A 19,261-nucleotide genomic window follows, 5' to 3' on the forward strand; every position below is an offset into this window, starting at 1 on the left:
TCGTTGCAAATGCATGTTCTTCAGGGGCTGCTCAAACAATAAAAACCTTCTTTCTTGCCAGAGTTGGGTCCACAGGCTGTATAGGCAAGACACAGGCAGGTGTTAGGAGATGAGGTGGTGCCTGAAACACAGCCAGAAACGGAGACCTTTTCTTAGGCAGAACATGGGTCTGATTTGTCTCCAGTCCTGGCACGGTGGAAGGTGGGGACCCTGAAATCTACAAACACCTTCTGTCGCCCCTCACCTTCTCTGTCCCTGGGACTCTCCCTCCTGTCTGGCTCTCCTCCCTGGGTCACCTGGAAGCAGCATCTGGATCTGACTTTCTCCCCACCAATTGTCTGACTCTGCAGCAATCACCTGAGTTCATTCAGCAGGAAGATGGCAGGTGAGGAGCAGAAACATAAGGGAACCTGCGCAGGTTCCATCTGCAATGGGGTCCGGAGGAGGAATTGCTTGTCTGCGTGCACTGGTTTGTTTAAAAGCATGCAAACTGGGCATTGTCTAACACTGGGCAGGATGTTTGAATCAATATGGGAAACGGGGAAATAATCCAGGCTGGCTGATTTACAGCTGGCTACAAAGCGATTCCATGTTCTGTGCAGCACAGGAAAGCTTCAAAGTGTTCAGAGTGTTCAGCGACCTGCTTGAGTCGGATTCGCTGTGTCCAGAATGTTGTTGTTGTTGTTGTTTAGTCGTTTAGTCGTGTCCGACTCTTCGTGACCCCCTGGACCAGAGCACGCCAGGCACTCCTGTCTACCACTGCCTCCCGCAGTTTGGTCAGACTCATGTTTGTAGCTTCGAAGACACTATCCAACCATCTCGTCCTCTGTCGTCCCCTTCTCCTTGTGCCCTCCATCTTTCCCAACATCAGGGTCTTTTCCAGGGAGTCTTCTCTTCTCATGACGTGGCCAAAGTCTTGGAGCCTCAGCTTCACGATCTGTCCTTCCAGTGAGCACTCAGGGCTGATTTCCTTCAGAATGGAGAGGTTTGATCTTCTTGCAGTCCATGGGACTCTCAAGAGTCTCCTCCAGCACCATAATTCAAAAGCATCAGTTCTTCCAGAATAGGAATGGGCAAATCGTTTATGTGGTGAACCACCCTGAGATCTGTGGGTGGTGTTATACAAATTCTATTTCTAACAACAACCACAACAATTTTAGTGCAAAGTTAGTGTGGGTTTTTTTTTTTTGTTTCATTTTGCCAAATGTACACCTTTTTGCAAAGCAATTTTCCCCAATACAGTGGTACCTCTGGTTAAGAACTTAATTTGTTCTGGAGGTCCGTTCTTAACCTGAAACTGTTCTTAACCTGAAGCACCACTTTAGCTAATGGGGCCTCCCGCTTCCCCCGCGCTGCCGGAGCACAATTTCTGTTCTCATCCTGAAGCAAAGTTCTTAACCTGAAGCACTATTTCTGGAGTCTGTAACCTGAAGCATCTGTAACCCGAGGTACCACTGTATAACACATGTTTGCATGTTATCTGCAGTGTGTGTGTGTGTGTGTGTACCCGTGTCCACAGACCCAGTATACACATTTTTGTACACATTACTTGACAGGGGAACTGCATTGAAGTGTGAAGGGTGGCTATTTTTCAGTTTGCATGCTGTTTCAGAAAGAGCTGATTCAGTAGGCTTGCCTAATAATAATAATAATAATAATAATAATAATAAAAATAAAATGTATTTATACCCTGCCTTCCCCAGCTAAGGCTGGGCTCAGGGCGGCTAACATCCGGTATAAAACCAATTGATTAAAATACAACTTAAAAACAGGATTAAAATACAACTTAAAATGCAGCCTCATTTCAGTGGAAGCCCAGATCAAAAACTGTTCGGGCGGAGCAAATGTCAAATCTTCACCAAGGCCAACTACCCAGACTGGTCCTACGTGAGCCAGAAAAAAGCCAGGGAAGTCCCCAAATAGGGGTTCCATCACAGAAGGAAAAGGAAAGAGGGGGAGGGGAACTGAATCTTAGTATCTCCCCTAGCCCAGAGTGGTTTTATGGTTCAGCCTTATTCATCAGTTACAGATAGGTAGCCGTGTTGGTCTGCCATAGTCAAAACTCAACAGTGTCCCTCAGCTCTCTATATTGGACAAACAGGCCAAACCTTACGCCAAAGAATAAACGGACATAAATCGGACATCAAGAATCACAAGACAGAGAAACCAGTAGGAGAACACTTCAATCTCCCAGGACATTCTATACAAGATCTCAAAGTAGCTGTATTACTACAAAGGAATTTCAGAAATAGACTGGAAAGAGAAGCTGCTGAATTGCAACTCATTACCAAACTTAAAACCATGGAGAGACCTGGTCTGAACAAAGACATTGGATTCTTATCTCATTATACATGACAAAGCCATTTTTCACCTTCTCACCCCTTGCTTTTTCCTGTAAGACCTATTGCAGTCGTTAAGAGTCGTCAACAGGCTCATCACAGCTATCTGCCAATCACCCATTCACACCACCCTTCTGAGTAATACCCCTCCCCACCTTCTCACTATATAGAAGGATCTGGCAACTTCTGTTTCAGTGTATCTGAAGAAGTGTGCATGCACACGAAAGCTCATACCAAGAACTAACTTAGTTGGTCTTTAAGGTGCTACTGGAAGGGAAAAAAATTTCTTATTCATCAGCTGTAGGTTCAGGACAGACGCCACCCACCCCCAAAGGGCAGCTTCTCACAGTGCATAAGCAATTTATGGCCTTTGCTGCCTCCAAATGCCACAATGGCTTTACCTTAAACAACTGCAAAAAGGAGCTTAGATGCAATTAAAGAAGCAGGGAAAGTATATCAAAGACTATTAGCCAGGATAGTTAAAAGTTAGAGAAATGTTACATATCACTGAAAAACATTGCCTTAGTGTCCCAAAGCTCAACTTATTAGGTGTCATCCAGCTGACTGCTTTGGGATGAGCCCATCTGTTAATTTCCTATATTTTTTGCCGATATTTCTGTTCTGTTCTGCAGTAATCTGCTTTTTATTTAAACAAATCCCCCCCTCCAACTACATAGCTCAGTAATATTTTTTGATAGGACAAATGGCAAGAGATTCAGACTTAACATTAGGAAGAACTCTCTGAGGACAAGAGCTGTTAGACAGCGGAACGGACTCTCTCAGAAGGTAGTGGACTCTCCAACTTTGGAGGCTTTTAAACAGAGGTTGGATAGCCTCAGGGATGGTTCAGGGATGTTTTAGCTGAGATTTCCTGAATTCCAGGTGGTTGGAATGGAGGATCCTAAATATTTACTAGTTACTTCCCAATTCAAATCAGACTTCAAATTCAGGCAGTTACTAAACCCGTCTCTTTTGGCCTCCATCAAAATGATGACCCTTACAGGTTTCCCCAAGTTTCCCCCATTGTGGTCTCAGACAAGATTTTCAACAAACCTGCAATTAATGTTCTTTTTTCATATAAGAAACCTATATAGTAAATCCCAGTTAGGTGGCTGGAGGCAGGGTCCCCCATCTACAGACCTATCATGTTGTTGTTGTTGTTTAGTCGTTTAGTCGTGTCCGACTCTTCGTGACCCCTTGGACGAGAGCACGCCAGGCACTCCTTTCTTCCACTGCCTCCCGCAGTTTGGTCAGACTAATCTTTGTAGCTTTGAGAACACTGTCCAACCATCTCATCCTCTGTTGTCCCCTTCTCCTTGTGCCCTCCATCTTTCCCAGCATCAGGGTCTTTTCCAGGGAGTCTTCTCTTCTCATGAGGTGGCCAAAGTATTGGAGCCTCAGCTTCACAATCTGTCCTTCCAGTGAGCACTCAGGGCTGATTTCCTTCAGAATGGAGAGGTTTGATCTTCTTGCAGTCCATGGGACTCTCAAGAGTCTCCTCCAGCACCAGAATTCAAAAGCATCAATTCTTTGGCGATCAGCCTTCTTTATGGTCCAGCTCTCACTTCCATACATCACTACTGGGAAAACCATAGCTTTAACTTGTGGTCTCTTCCAACTCTATGATTCTATGATTCTATGATTCTAACTATACGGACCTTTGTTGGCAAGGTGCTGTCTCTGTTTTTTAAGATGCTGTCTAGGTTTGGCATTGCTTTTCTCCCAAGATGCAGGCCTCTTTTAATTTCGTGCAGTTTGCAAATGCATCCTAGTTGTCTAGGAGAATATGAGCTGTACGTCAAGATGAAGACGTGTGGATTCAAGAGGTCCCCACTTGGTTGCTTTTTCCTTATTCCCTCACAATGTAAATACAGTGGTACCTCTGGTTGCGAACGGAATCCATTCCAGAGGCCCATTCCCAACATGAAAAGAGCACAACCCGCAGTGGCGCATCTGTGCACACGCGGGTTGCGATTCGCCACATCTGCGCATGCACGTGATGTCACTTTGTGCTTCTGTGCATGCGTGAGTGGCGAAACCCAGAAGTAACCCTTTCCGGTACTTCCGGGTCGCCGCGGGACGTAACCTGAAAGAACGTAACATGAAGCAGACGTAACATGAGGTATGACTATACTGGCATTCAGCCCTTTAATCTGCATTTATATGCAAGTTGTTCATATGTTCTAAGTTTGTACAAGTCTTCAATCCAGTCGTAGAAGGGAACCACAATTTTATTTTTCCAATTCATCAGCATCAGTCTTTTTGCTGTGGTAAGGGCACAGAGAGTCCAGTCAAATTGTCCTTTTCTAAGGTTCCACGTGCTGGGTATATAATTCAAGAGGATGTTTTGCTCTGCAAATGTTAGGTTGTTCCATACAGTTATGTTGATGCTTTCAGTTACTGTCTGCCAAAAATCTTTTTTTAAAAAAAGAAACCCACCTCTGCCCATGATTTCACATGTGTGTGTTCTGGAACCTTCTTTTGTCCGCATTAATCTCTCTTCCTTGCTGCTCTCTTCTCAGAGTTGACCTTGATGCAGACCATGGAAGGCAGCAATCAGACGCTGGTGGTGACCGAATTCATCTTCCTGGGTTTCTCTGGGGTCCAAAAAGGTCAGTCCTTTTTCTTCCTGCTCTTTCTGACCATCTACCTCTTCACCCTGGTGGGAAACTCCATGATCTTCACCCTGATCCAGCTGGATTCACGCCTCCACAGCCCCATGTACTTTTTCCTCAGCCATTTATCCTGCTTGGACGTCTGCTACTCATCTGTCACCATCCCCAAGATCCTGGTAAACTTCTTGCGCCAGAGACACACCATTTCCTACAACCAGTGCATGGCCCAGATGTTCTTCCTGATGACCTTTGCAGGGACTGAGTGCGCCCTGCTGGCCGTCATGGCCTACGACCGCTATGCCGCCATTTGTCAACCCTTGCGCTATGCTCACCTGATGAGCAGAAGAGTGCGTGTCCCTCTGGCTACCACTTCTTGGATCTGGGGCCTCTTGGACTCTGCCATTCACACTGCGCTCTCCACCAACCTGGCCTTCTGTGGGGCCAACCAGATCCACCACATCTTCTGCGATGTCCCACCACTGCTGAAAATCGCCTGCAGCAACACCTATGTCAACGAGATGGCCCTTCATGCAGCAAGCATTTTTGTGGGGATCAGCCCTTTCCTCCTGGTGGTCATCTCCTATATCTTCATTCTGTCGGCCATCCTTCGGATCCGCTCCAACACCGGCAGGCACAAGGCCTTCTCCACTTGTGCAGCCCACATAGTTGTGGTCATCATCTATTTTGGGATGGCCAACGTGAACTACAACCGCCCGAGCGCAGGCTACTCCTTGGAAGTGGACACCCTGGTCTCCACACTCTACTGCATCATCACCCCCATGCTGAACCCCCTCATCTACAGCCTCCGCAACAAGGAGGTGAAGGGCGCCCTGAGGAAGGTTTTGGGGGGTCAGAAGAAAGGATATAATTCCCCTCACTAACAAGTGGTGTGGAAATCAGACCACTAGATAATCATTTGAAATGTACATTAGCAGCACCGCTCCTTATTCTATCAGGAGGGTCTCTTTGCTCATCTGTTCCAAAGGTGCTCTGAGCATTGTACAAAGTGCAAAAATATTGACACACAAATCACTTCCTCAGATACACTGAAAGTTTACAAAGATTACAAGAAGACTTCAACCAGTTATTAAAATAGGTTTGCCCTTTTAGAACCAGCTTTTCTTGCAGTTATCTTGCTTTACTTGCAGTTTGCGGTTACACATGTTTTTGCACAACTTTGTTCTTGCAGCTAGAACAGAATATGAACCTAGCAAATGCCCCCCTCATCTTTATAGGACTAATTTAGCCAGCTAGCCCTGGTGATCATCTAATTTTTACTGGATGGATTTCCCCCCTAAATTAATTTTTGTATTCTGAATTTATTGTTATTCACGTTTTATACTGTATTTTATGCTGTTTTTTGTTGCATCAATTAAGTGTTTTAAATTTGTTGTTAACCGCTCCGAGCCCAGTTTTCTGAACCAGGAAGGGTGGGGTATAAATAAAGAATTATTTATTCATTTATTTATTTATCCTTAGTTATGTACACACTTTAACCGTTAACTGAAGCAGATTTGACTATATGTTCTGCATTGTACACCAATGTATAAGCTCAAGACAAGACTCTCGATTTTCTGTTTACTGTTAAGGTATGTATAATTTATATATATATATATATATATATAAATTTTTTATTAAATTTTTCCATTACAAATAAGTCCATACAACCATGTTTACAAATTCCCAATTTTTGAACTTCCACCGGCACCTCCATCAATCATCCATTTTCCCTATCTTCACGCATTTTCTATATATAATATTGCCCATTAATATTATCCTTCCATCTCTGTTTCTTTTTTACAATATACCTTGTACTATCACAAAACCTCCTTAAAACCCACTAGCGTTATCTGTTCATCACATATAGTTTTCAGATAATCCGTAAACTTTCCCCAGTCCTCGATGAATTTGTGATCTTTCTGGTATCTAATTTTTCCGGTCATTTTATCCAGTTCTGCATAGTCCATAAGTTTCATTCTCCACTCATTCAAAGTCGGTAGTTCCTCTTGTTTCCATTTTTGGGCCATTAATATTCTTGCCGCTGTTACTGCATACTGAAAAAGTTTGTAATCCCTTCTATTTATCTCTCTTCCTGTTATTCCTAACAAAAAGGCTTCTGGTTTTTTTACAATACATAAGGTATGTATAATTAAGCTCCTAATCCCTACCCTTCCCATCCCCATCCAGACCTTTTGTTTGTTTGTTGCATCATTCTGTATTATATTTTAAAATTAAGTGCCTTTAGTATTTTGTAAGCTTTCCTGTACGGTTATTTCGATACTCTGTATCTTTTAAAAACATTATTAAAAAACACACACACACAATTTCCCCTAAAACGTTCCTCATTTTTTGTATGTTATTTTCAGCAACTTATGCCTTTTTAGCCATGCTTTACCCTACTTCAGACATTTATTCTGCATGTTACTTGGCTGGAGATTTGCATTGCAAGATTTGGAAATGTGCAAATTGAAAAGGCGGCCTGTGCTTTGATTCCCGTATTGTTTCAGAAAGTGTGAATTAAATGGAGATTGAATAGATTTTCTTCCACCTTCCCTAACCGAGAGCCTGGTTTGAACACTGGTATTCCCCAACCCCCTGGGTCCCCACCCTTCGCTCACGACTCCAAACTTCTCTGCCAATTAAAAGAAAAACCCGAGGGGGGGGGAGGAGAGAGAGAAGAGAAATCTTTTTCTGGACTCCTTGATTTTTCTTTCTCCTGATGCAAATGTGTGTTCTTCAGGGCCAGCTCAAGCACTCAGTATAAACCTTATTTCCTGCCAGAGTTGGACCCACACAATACAAGAAGGGTGCAGCTTAATTTTAGGTCCTGTGATTGATGCTTGAAGAGCTGGGGACCTTTTTGGGGGAAGAACTCCTGCCTGACTCTCCTCACTGGGTTACCTGGAAGAAGCATCAGCATCTAAAACTGACTTTCTCCGCATCTTTCCAAAGGCAACAGGTGCCCCACCATATCCATGCAGCAGGAAGGTGCCAGGTGAGAAGCGAAGGGAAATGAAGGTGTCCATGAAGTAGCCCTCAGACCCAGGAAAGGTTTCCTTTGTGATGGGGGTGGGATAGGACTTGCTCATCTGCATGCACCACTTTGATTGAAACCAGGGAATTTTTTTAACTGGACGGTGTCTAACATCATTCCAGAGGTTTAAACCAGAAATCATGCTGGGAAATGGGGAAATAATCCAGGCTGGCTGGTTTAAAACTGAGCACAAAATGATTCATTTTTCCATGCAGGTCAGGAAAGCTGTGAAATGTTCACAGTGCTGGATTTGCTCTGTCCAGAGTAGGAATGAGCAAATCTCCAAATTTCAGTTTCGCTCCATTTTTCATTTTGCCACTCTTAAGTTCATTTTTCTACATTTTAACAGCAGTTTGGAATCTTTGCTAAGTCCTCATGAAAATTCACCAGCATTTTAGTGCAACGCTCTCCTAATACAGTATATACACGAGTGTTCGTTTGTTGCAATTTTGCAAAGCAATTTCCCCTGGTAGAATGCATTTTTGCATGTGTTACTTCACCAGAGAACTGCATTGCAAAATTCAAGGAAGCGTGAATTTCAAAGGGTGGTTGTTTCAGAAACTTGGAAACTGTGCAAATGAGGTATGTTTGCCATTGAATGCAAATCTAATGCACTCCCCATCCCAAGCCCAGAGTGATTTTATGCATCAGCCTTATTTATTGCCCGTGGATTCAGAGCAGTCGCTCGCCACTCTTCACCCCTTCAAAATAACTGCTTCTCATGGTGCATAAGAAATTTTTGGGTTTGGCTGCTTGGAGATGCTGTAATTCCCCTGCATTAAAAAGCTTTAAATTGGGCTTGGGCAGATATGGGGAGGAGGGAAAGTCTATCAATGGCTATTAGCCACGGTAGCTAGACTTTAGCCAGAGGTCACATGGCCCTGAGGAGTATCTGTTTTGGAGGGCTATTGCTCAAGGGCTCTGGTGGTCAACTTCTCTAGCAGAATCTGAGGACCACTTTGTGAAAGGGGGAGGTTTGCAATTTGTAGATTGCACATGTTTTCTACTGATAATTCTCTTCCATTCTGCAGAAATCTGCAACTGTAAAGAGAAAAAACCCCTCGTAATACATATTTAACTACGTACATAACACATCGGGCCATTTCTTGGAACAATGGGCCAAGACTGACTTCTTTAGGCATCCCTAAGAGAAGGATTCTGAACTAGACAGACCTTACATCTCATTCGGCAGGGCTGGTCAGAGAGAGGGTCATGAGAGCATCAAACAGCACTCACACAAATTTGTACTGGGTGCTCTGAAGATAAGATGCAAATATAAACCATATATTGATTACAGGGGAATACAATACAGAATTTATTTATTTTTGTAGCAGAATATTTTGGTTCCACCTTTGTCAGGTGTGGCCATTGCAGGGTTTTGAGGCTGCCATGCTCAGAAGGGCTTCATTCACAGAAGCAAGTGATGCTGCCACGGTCCTTCAAGTTGACACCATGTCCCTCATGCACATCTAGAATTTATCCCTTTTTGCTACTCTTGCTGAATCTCTTGGCATCTCTGTAGTCTGACCAGCTGCGGTTCTCAGAACAGTCTTAGCAAAAGGGAGAACTTCTGGATGTACACAGTGAACACATTACAACTGCATGGGCAGGAGACTTGTTCAAATTTCTTACAATAATCAACTGTGAAGCCTTCTGGTCCAGGGGCTATTTTATTTTATTTTAATCTCACTGACCATCCTGTGGAGATCACTGTGGGAGGCTGGTGCTTATCAGAATCAGATTGGGCTAGACATCATTAAACGCTTCAATTGCATCATTTTTGGGACAATCAGATGCATGCAATTTCTCATACAATTTTAAAAATTCATTTGTGATGTTATCAGATCCTATTATCAGCTTCTCCTCATTGGTCTTTAGTTGTTGGACCAAATTATTCTACTATTTGTTTTTAAACAAATATGGTCACGATCTGCCAGCTTTGTTTCCTTTATTGAAGATATACTAACAAACCTTAGCTTTTTTCTGTTTGAGTGCAGTTTATGAGCTCATATTGTTTTCTCTCTGCTTCTACTCTTCTCTATCATTTTTTGTAGAGAACATAGCTATGTGTTTCCTTTCTTTCTGATTGTTGCATGCCTTCTCCCTTTGTTTTATTTTTTCAAGTACGAGTCTTTTAAAATTATTTGACCTCTCATTACTGCCTTTGAAACATATAGTTGTTGTTATTTAGTCAATTAGTCGTGTCTGACTCTTCGTGACCCCCTGGACCAGAGCACGCCAGGCACTCCTGTCTTCCACTGCCTCCCACAGTTTAGTCAAACTCATGCTGGTAGCTTCGAGAACACTGCCCAACCATCTCATCCTCTGTCGTCCCCTTCTCCTTGTGCCCTCCATCTTAATAATAATAATAATAATAATAATAATAATAATAATAATAATAATTTATTTATACCCCACTCATCTGGTTGGGTTTCCCCAGCCACTCTGGGCGTCTTCCAACCGAATATTAAAAACAGTGCCGCATCAAACATTAAAAACTTCCCTAAACAGGGCCACCTTCAGTTGTCTTTTTAAAGTAAAATAGTTGCTTATTGCCTTGACATCTGCTTGGAGGGCATTCCACAGGGCAGGCGCCACTACCAAGAAGGCCCTCTGCCTGGTTCCCTGTAACCTCGCAGGGAGGGAACTGCCAGAAGGCCCTTGGCGTTGGACCTCAGTGTCCAGGCTGGACAATGGGGGTGGAGATGCTCCTTGAGGTATACTGGGCCGAGGCCGTTTAGGGCTTTAAAGGTCAGCACCAACACTTTGAATTGTGCTCGGAAGCATACTGGGAGCCAATGAAGATCTTTCAGGACTGGTGTTATGTGGTCTCGGCGGCCGCTCCCAGTCACCAGTCTAGCTGCCACTAGGGTCTTTTCCAGAGCTTCCTTTTTTTCAAAATACAGTGGTAGGAGCTCGTCCTACACTTGAGTAGGACCCTGGCAGAGACACATGCCCGACTGGCATGTTCCCTCCCTCCTGGTAGTTCAGGAGTTTAAAAAGCTTTCTTCTGCCCGAACATCACAGCGACCAATGGCAACAGACCGGCACACTTAGGGATCCACAGAGTTTGCGCAACTTGCGTGACAGACCTCAGCAACTCAGCATTTTGGCTAATCTACTTTATTTACATATAAACACATACGGAGCACTGCAACATGGCTCCCTCTCTCTCTAGCATCAGACAGCAAAGAGAAAGAACAAAGGACAATAGTCCCACTTCACAGAACACGGTAACACAAACATCCTGTCTCCATCACTTCCCACTCTGTGGAGTCAAAACATACACCGTCATGTGAAAGACAACAATCCCATTACTGCAATCATGGAGCAGGAATTCTAACACCTTGGTTCTCAAACGCCTTGGTACTCAAACAACTTAGAACCCAAACACTGCAAACCTGGAAGTAAGTGTTCTGGTTTGTGAACATTTTTCGGAAGCCAAAAGTGCTCCGTTTTGAGTGCCATGCTTCTGTTTTGAGTGTTACGCTGAGGTCTGTCTGTTTTTGCTATTTATTTTGTGTTCTTCAGGCTCTTTTTGATTTTGGTTTTGTGACTGTGTGGAACCCAGTTCAGCTACTGAGGGATTGCATGACTGCAGTACATTGTTTATTGCTTCCATTTTATGGATCAATGGTCTCATTAGATAGTAAAAATCATGTTAAATTGCTGTTTTAGGGGTTGTTTTTAAAAGTCTGGAACGGATTGATCCATTTTGCATTACTTTGTATGGGAAAGCGTGCCTTGGTTTTGAAACACTTTGAATGGACTTTCGGGACGGATTAAGTTTGAGAACCAATATATCACTGTACCAGGAGGTAAGTCTAGAAGAGTTTCGCTTTATTCACTCTGATCTTAAATGGAATACCTGATCAGCTCCCCCCCCCCCGTATGGCATCTTTTCCCTTTAACCTTAGAAATTTTACATGCATGCCTTGTGAGATTTCCCTTTGAACGGCATGCGCTGAGTTGATACACTGTGCTATTTCAATCCCTACTTCCCATGCTTGCTCTAGTTGCAGAAATCCCTTAAGTTGCTTTTATAGAATTGCAACCCGGTCTCTTATTTTTAAAGGTGTGGCAAGTAGAAAGGTCTCAAAGTATTCCAGGTGTGGTTTGATGGAAGGAAAATAAATGTAGATGTGCCCAATCTTTCTCACCGCTCTGCTCCTGATTTAATCCTCTCTCTGAAGAAGTCCTTTTCTACTTCACAGAGGTAAGTTTGTGGGAGGGTATCCAGCTATAAAAACAAGCCCCCCCAAAAAAAAACCCCCACCAGGAAGAGATCAAAGAATATAATTTTATTGTTAAGAAAGAATATGAACTAATATAGAAGAGAGCAGTCTGTTATGGATGCTTTAGTCGAGTTCTCTGCATTGAACTAAATGACCCTCAGAATTCCTTCCAACTCAACTATTCGATGAGTTTATGGGTCTAAAGGTTAAGCAGAAGACCTCCTTCCTAGAGAAACCGATGTGTCTTCCAGATCAATGGGACCCCCTCTCCAAGCAGGGAATAGAAAGCAAGGTTCAGGCTCAGCTGCCTATTTCTGTATCTTGAATTCTATCAGCACCAGATTATTTGTGCTGACTTAACTTATGAGAAAATGCTTTGCCGTTACATCAGTTGCAGACCCCCAAAAGTTGAATATGCCCCCAGGGGGCGAGTCAGGGCTGCCCTGACCTTAAGTGCACCTGGTAAGCCCGCCCCCAGCGTCAGCTGATTGGCTGGCGATGAGGGTGATGAATATTGATGAGCTAGGGGAATCCCTGAGTCCCACGGGGCTGACGCCAGCCCCGCGAGATTGTAGTTGGGGGCGTGAGCCCGCAACCCCACCCCCTCTTTATGTCAGGAGTGGCTTTGCATTACATCAGTTGCAGACCCCCAAAAGTTGAATATGCCCCCACCTGGGGCAGTAACACATCCTCTGTTGTTGTTTTTTGTGCGCATAAATTATAAAATGAATTTATAAATGTGTTCTTGTTGAGACTATGAAAATGATGAAAGCAGAGAAATCTTTACGGACAAAAATACCAGCAACCCACCTCTGGCCCATGCACATATCTGCATTCCCTTTCTTTCTTTCTTTCTTTCTTTCTTGTTCTCCACTCAGAACTGACCTCAACAGAGCCATGGAAAGCAGGAATCAGACGCTACCAGTGACCGAATTCATCTTCTTGGGTTTCTCTGGGGTCCACGAGGGACAGTCCTTCCTCTTCCTGCTCTTTCTGACCATCTACCTCTTCACCCTGGTGGGAAATGGGGTGATCTTCACCCTGATCCAGCTGGATTCACGCCTCCACAGCCCCATGTACTTTTTCCTCAGCCATTTATCCTGCCTGGATGTCTGCTACTCATCCGTCACCATCCCCAAGATTCTGGCAAACTTCTGGCACCAGAGACACACCATTTCCTACAACCAGTGCATGGTCCAGATGTTCCTCCTGATGACATTTGCAGGGACTGAATGTGCTCTGCTGGCTGTCATGGCCTACGACCGCTATGCTGCCATTTGTCAACCCTTGCGCTATGCTCACCTGATGAGCAGAAGAGTGTGTGTCCCTCTGGCTACCACTTCTTGGATCTGGGGCCTCTTGGACTCTGTTATTCACACCGTGCTCTCCACCAACCTGACCTTCTGTGGGGCCAACCAGATCCACCACATCTTCTGCGATGTCCCTCCTCTTCTGCAAATCGCCTGCAGCGACACCTACGTCAACGAGATGGCCCTTCATGTAGCAAGTGTGTTTGTCAGTCTGGGGACTTTCCTCCTGGTGGTCATCTCCTATATCTTCATTCTGTCAGCCATCCTTCGGATCCGCTCTAACACCGGCAGGCGAAAAGCCTTCTCCACTTGCGCCGCCCACATAGTTGTGGTCATCATCTATTTTGGGATGGCCAACGTGAACTACAACCGCCCGAGCGCAGGCTACTCCTTGGAAGTGGACACCCTGATCTCCACTCTCTATTGTATCATCATCCCCATGTTGAATCCTGTCATCTACAGCCTCCGCAACAAGGAGGTGAAGGAAGCTCTGAGGAAGGTTCTGGGGGGCTTGAAGAAGGGCTCTGATCTCCCTCACTAACAGGGTCTCCTGCCTTTGGAGAAAATTTTCTTTTTTAAAAAAATGATGTTTATTCAAGTTTTAAAGGTTACAAAGAGAGACAAAAAAGAAAACACAATCAGTACATAAAAACAAGTCACATCAAAAAATAATAAAAAAATAAAAATAAAGATAAAGATAAAAAGAAAAAGAAAAAGAAAAACAGATACAATCGGGAAAAAAGCATCAAATCAAACCTTTACCTAACTTTCTTTCTTTAGCTTATTTCCTTGACCTCCTCACACACACCCCTCTATGTATTCCAGTTCAGTTAAATATTTCAGCAAATCCTTCATCTTTGTTTCTATCCTAATAATCCATCCTAATATACTGCAATTTTACATTCTCTTCTTTCACCAATTAACCATCCATTTTTACTTTATTTAATCTTATTTCTCATTAAAACTGATATATTTGAACTTGATCTCTTAAGACATTTCCCCTAGGGTCATAAAATTTTCATTCCACGATTTTTCCATCTCTCATTAATTTTTTTTTTAAGAAAAAAATCTCCATATATACACTTTAAATTCCCAATTTTTTTCCCGCCGTCTCCCCTCCCTGGTCTCGGCCCCTGCCGTCAGTTCCATCAACCTCCAACAGTCCATCAACCTGGAGATCTTATATCCGAGGCTCTTAACTCCTCTTGATGTCCCTTCTGCCGATCCTCTTGATAATCTTTGATGCTAAAAAACAGATCTCGGGGGAGCTCCAACCCAACGATGCTTAGATTCCTTCTTAACCAGTCCGCCAGATTTCCATAGTTGAAGCCAGGGCCCACAAAGTATTCCAGATCTTGTTTCACAAATCCTCCAAGTCCAAAAGCCCCAAAGGCTCCAAGCTCCTCCTGGCCCACATCCATGCCCCAAAAGCCAGTTGATCCCTGCATAAGGGGGTCTCTCCCACTTTCCTTTTCCAAACCAGGCCAGGCTCCCCTCTTTACAATCTGGCTTTTCCTAGTTACAGTCATATAGGGCTTCAACTTATAATCCTCCATTTGCCACTGTAAGGTTAAGGCTCCCCCTTGTATTGCATTATATTCAACAACAGCGACTTTCTCCTTCTCCAATTCATCAATTTGTTCAATTAAGATAGATTCCTGTGCCGGATTCTTGTCCACTTCTGTACTGCTGCCCACTTTCGTTCCCAAAATGTCAATATTGGTAGCCATGACATCTATCTGTTTATGCAACTTTCCCAACAAATAGATTGTCCTATTCAGTGCAGAGATTACTTCTTCCTTAGCCGACATTCTTGAGATGTTCAAGGTCAAAACTAGTTTCCCACAGTCTTTATTTTAGCAGCTGCACTCTTGTAACAATGTCCCAATGCTCCCTCTAGAGGAAGCCAGACTTCATTTGTATCAATCCTTTCCAGCACAATTCCAAAAGTAAGATTAGTAACAATTTTTAGTTACTTTTCCTTCTTTTTAAGCGCAGAAGCGGACAATGGAAACAATGTCCTTCTTTTAGACTAGCTGTCAAATTTATCCTGTTCACCGTCGATGGGCTTTTTACAAACCGCTCCCAGGTTCAGAGACGTGGTGCTTCAATTTTAAATTCCACCTTCTCCTAAAGGTTCTCCCCCCGCTTCCAGGGGGGATTAAATAATTTCAATCAGTGGAGTTTTGGATCCTTTACATAAAACTTTCCAAGACCTTAGTTAGCAAGTACTTTGCTTCAGTCTATTTACAGAAAGGGGAGGTGGACTTCCTGTTTGAACCTTCCCCGTTCGGTGCCAAATTAACTTATTTAAATGTCCAATTTTCCGCTCTACTCATGGGTTGTTGTTTAAAATCCAATTGTCCACAGGAAAAAAGTCAGCGCTCCCCGACAGCGGCAATGCAGCTTCACTCCGTGAAAGAAGTGGTCGATTCAAAGCACCGCGCCGCTCACCCCACGTCGCTCCGGATTCCCGTTGCCGGGTCTCCCCGCGAGTAGGGGGCGCAAAAGGTGCCAGCCGAATCCCAAGTTCACAGGCTTCTTCTGCCTGTGATTTCTGGGGGTCTCCGCCTTCGCCGTGGCGGTTCAGACCCTATTTCTCACGGAGCGGGTTCCTCCCGATCGGAGGAATTCCGCCATTGCCGGAGGCGCCAACCCGGAAGTCCCTGCCTTTGGAGAAAATTTTCTTGGGGGTCGAAGTACAGTGGCTAACACCATATTCCCATTGGTTAGACTTAATTCAGCAATACATTACTAGACAGATTCCAAAGAATTAGGTCATGGTTCTGCACTGGGTCTTGTGTCCAACACCCAGTTCAGCAACTGCATTGTCTCCCAGTCTGAAGAGCTGCTTAGCTGCCAAATTCAACATGGCGCACTGTCACAAGGGGATTCGTCTTGGACCTCAGACCTAAATCCAATAATAATAATAATAATAATAATAATAATAATAATAATAATAATATATTTATACCCCACCCATCTGGCTGGGTTGCCCCAGCCACTCGGGCCGCTTACAGAATATATAAAACACAACAAAGCACCAAACATTAAAAACAGTTTGTTCTTGTTGTTTCCTATTTAGTCCTCTGAGAACAAAAAATTCCCATTCTTCCACAGTTAAGTTCTTTTAATTTCAGGGATCCACATTTCCACGTCTTTTTCTGTTTTTTTTTATTTTGTTAAGTCTTCCTAAAAATTCATCAGCATCTTAGTGCGAAGTTCTCCCGACACACACCTTTTTGTATGCAGTCTTGCTTGACATATTCATTCTTTGAAACACCATTTCCCCTTCAAATGCAACCATTTCTCCGTATTTTACCTTTGCCCGTATAGTTCTGCAAATATGACTTGGCTGGATATCTGCCCTGTATGATCTGGAGAATTACAAATTTGAAATGCTGGCTGTGTTTTGATCTTCGTACTGTTTTTTGGAAAGCGTGAATCAAATGCAGATTGAATTCATTTCCTCCGCCCCTCCTCCCTGAGAGCCTCATTTGAACACTGCTATTCCCTGATCCCCTTGAGATCTAATCTATACCCTTGGCACCAGCATTTTCTATCAAGGGGAAAACCCAAGGGAAAGAGATGTCTTTTCCTGCACTCCCTGATATTCCTTCCCTCTTCAAGGGCTGCTCAAACACACAATAAAAGCTCTCTTCCCTGCTGGAGCTGGGCCACAAGATGCAGGCAGAACTGTGACCAATTATAGGGTGTATGGTGATGCCTGAAGGACAAGGAGGGTCAGCCAGAAACTGGAACCATTCCTTGGGCTGAAGATGAGCCCCAGCCTGGTCCATCCCTTGTTCTGACAGGAAGAAAGGTGGAGACTCTGCTACCCACCCACCCTTCTCTGGCCTCCAGGTCCTCCTGCCTGGTTCTCCTCAAATGGGGGACATGGAAGAAACACCAGCGTCTGAAACCAAGTATCTCTACATCCTTCCAAGCCCAGCAGCAACCAGCTGAGTTCCACAGGCCAGAAGTTGCCAGGTGAGGAGCAGAGAAATAAAAGGACCTGGAAAGTCACCTCCAAACCCAGGAAAGGCTGCATTTGCAATGGTGATAGGGAGGCATCGCTCACCTGCACGCAGCAGTTTGCTTAAAACCATGCAAATGTCACATCCGCCACTGCGTAATATTGTATATGATGGTTAAAGCATGCAGGGAAATGAAGGAATCGTCTGGGCTGGCTGATTGACAGCTGGCGCAAAGCTGTTCGATGTTCCATACAAGACGACAGAGCTTTGACATGCTCAAAGTGGCAAGCCGTCTGCTTCAGTTGACTTCATTCTGTCCAGTGTAAGGATTGGGTGATGTGTCAGTTTTGATTTCTCCTTTTTCTGCTCTTAAGTTCAGTTCTCCATATCAGTTTGGGGATTTTATTTTATTTCCCCAAGTACTCACAAAAAAATTCACCAGCAGTTTAGTACCCAGCAGATTGCAATTTTAGGCAATATACAGATATTTGCATATCAATTTCCCTTAAATTAATGCATGCATTTGAAGTAATGTATCTATTTACGCACACATTCAGCCACTGTAGGTGCATCCTGGCAGCCATTTCCTCAGTGGGGGGAACTGTATTGCAAAATTCATGGAAGTACAAATTTTGAAGGGTGCTCCCCCCCCAATAGTGTTTCAGAAAGTGCAGATTAGTTAAGTCTGTTTTTAAATGTGAACTGAATCTGATGCACCCCCCCATCCCTAGTCAAGAGCAATTTTATGCATCAGACTTACTCATGGGCTGTAGATTCAGGACAGACGTTTCCCCCGCCCACCAAAAAGTAGTGTGTCTCACAGTGCAGAAAACATTGAAGGGTTTAGCTGCCTCAACATATCATGGTAGCCTTGCCCTAATCAGCTTTTAATAGGGCTTAGACAAATTAAAGGAGGAGGGGAAGTCTATCAGTGGCTATTAGCCAGGGTAGCTGAACTTTAGCCAGAGGTCACCTGTGCAAAGAAAGCCCACCCCCCATCTTTTAACTCAAGCTCACCCATATCTTTCCATCTTTCTTTTCAAATGCAAAAAATGAACTGAGCAACACGAGGGTGTTGAGCAACTGGCTCTGGTATCCCACAGTGCCAGATTTATGTATAAGCTAAACAAGCTATGTCTTAGGGCCCCACTCCCTTGGGGGCCCCCAAAAAAATTTAGAGGGGAAAAACCTTGATGTACATTTCCAAAATAGAAGATAAAAAGCAAATAAAATAAAACCTGCAGACAGCAACAGTGTTTTGTGTTGTGTAGGCTCCTATGGTGTAAGTCATGGACCCCCAATCATTTTAAGTTAGAGCTTAATAATTATTTCACTATTAGTATACTTCTTCTTAATTATCTTTCAGTATTAATATAGGTAAAGGTTAAGGGACCCCTGACCATTAGGTCCAGTCGTGGCCGACTCTGGGGTTGCGGCGCTCATCTTGCTTTATTGGCTGGGGGAGCCAGCATACAATTTCTGGGTCATGTGGCCAGCATGACTAAGCCGCTTCTGGCGAACCAGAGCAGCGCACGGAAGCGCCATTTACCTTCCCGCTGGAGTGGTACCTATTTATCTACTTGCACTTTGACTGCTTTCAAACTGCTAGGTTGGCAGGAGCAGGGACCGAGCAATGGGAGCTCACCCCGTCGCAGGGATTCAAACCACCAACCTTCTGATCGGCAAGTCCTAGGCTCTGTGGTTTAACCCACAGCGCCACCCACGTCCCTCAATATTAGTATACTTCTTCT

The 19,261-nt window shown here is 44.0% G+C and overlaps 3 protein-coding genes across 6 annotated transcripts in view; all 3 read left to right on the top strand.

Annotated features, from left to right (window-relative positions):
- Positions 1-10,280, top strand: part of NME6 (NME/NM23 nucleoside diphosphate kinase 6) — a 101,527-nt gene extending 91,247 nt beyond the window's left edge. The window contains exon 7 of one of the 4 annotated variants that reach the window (XR_014538780.1): positions 10,188-10,280. The gene's annotated coding sequence lies outside the window, so the exon portion shown is untranslated. Of the gene's footprint in view, positions 1-700; positions 862-10,187 lie in introns of those variants that run through there. The other 3 variants (XR_014538781.1, XR_014538783.1, XR_014538784.1) reach the window with 3 other exon arrangements.
- Positions 4,870-5,835, top strand: LOC310744086 (olfactory receptor 5T7-like; the record flags this gene model as incomplete). The annotated part of the gene is made up of 1 exon (XM_083574828.1): positions 4,870-5,835. The coding sequence occupies exon 1, from the start codon at positions 4,873-4,875 to the stop codon at positions 5,833-5,835; it is 963 nt and encodes a 320-aa protein (XP_083430954.1). The 5' UTR covers positions 4,870-4,872.
- Positions 10,281-13,120: 2,840 nt separating the features above from the next.
- On the top strand, positions 13,121-14,079 carry LOC310743784 (olfactory receptor 5T7-like; the record flags this gene model as incomplete). Its single annotated transcript, XM_083574240.1, has 1 exon — positions 13,121-14,079. The coding sequence occupies one exon, from the start codon at positions 13,121-13,123 to the stop codon at positions 14,072-14,074; it is 954 nt and encodes a 317-aa protein (XP_083430366.1). The 3' UTR covers positions 14,075-14,079.
- Positions 14,080-19,261: the final 5,182 nt, after the last annotated feature.

This window comes from Podarcis filfolensis (assembly GCF_964270895.1).
Source record: "Podarcis filfolensis genome assembly, chromosome: 10".
NCBI lineage: Eukaryota > Metazoa > Chordata > Lepidosauria > Squamata > Lacertidae > Podarcis > Podarcis filfolensis.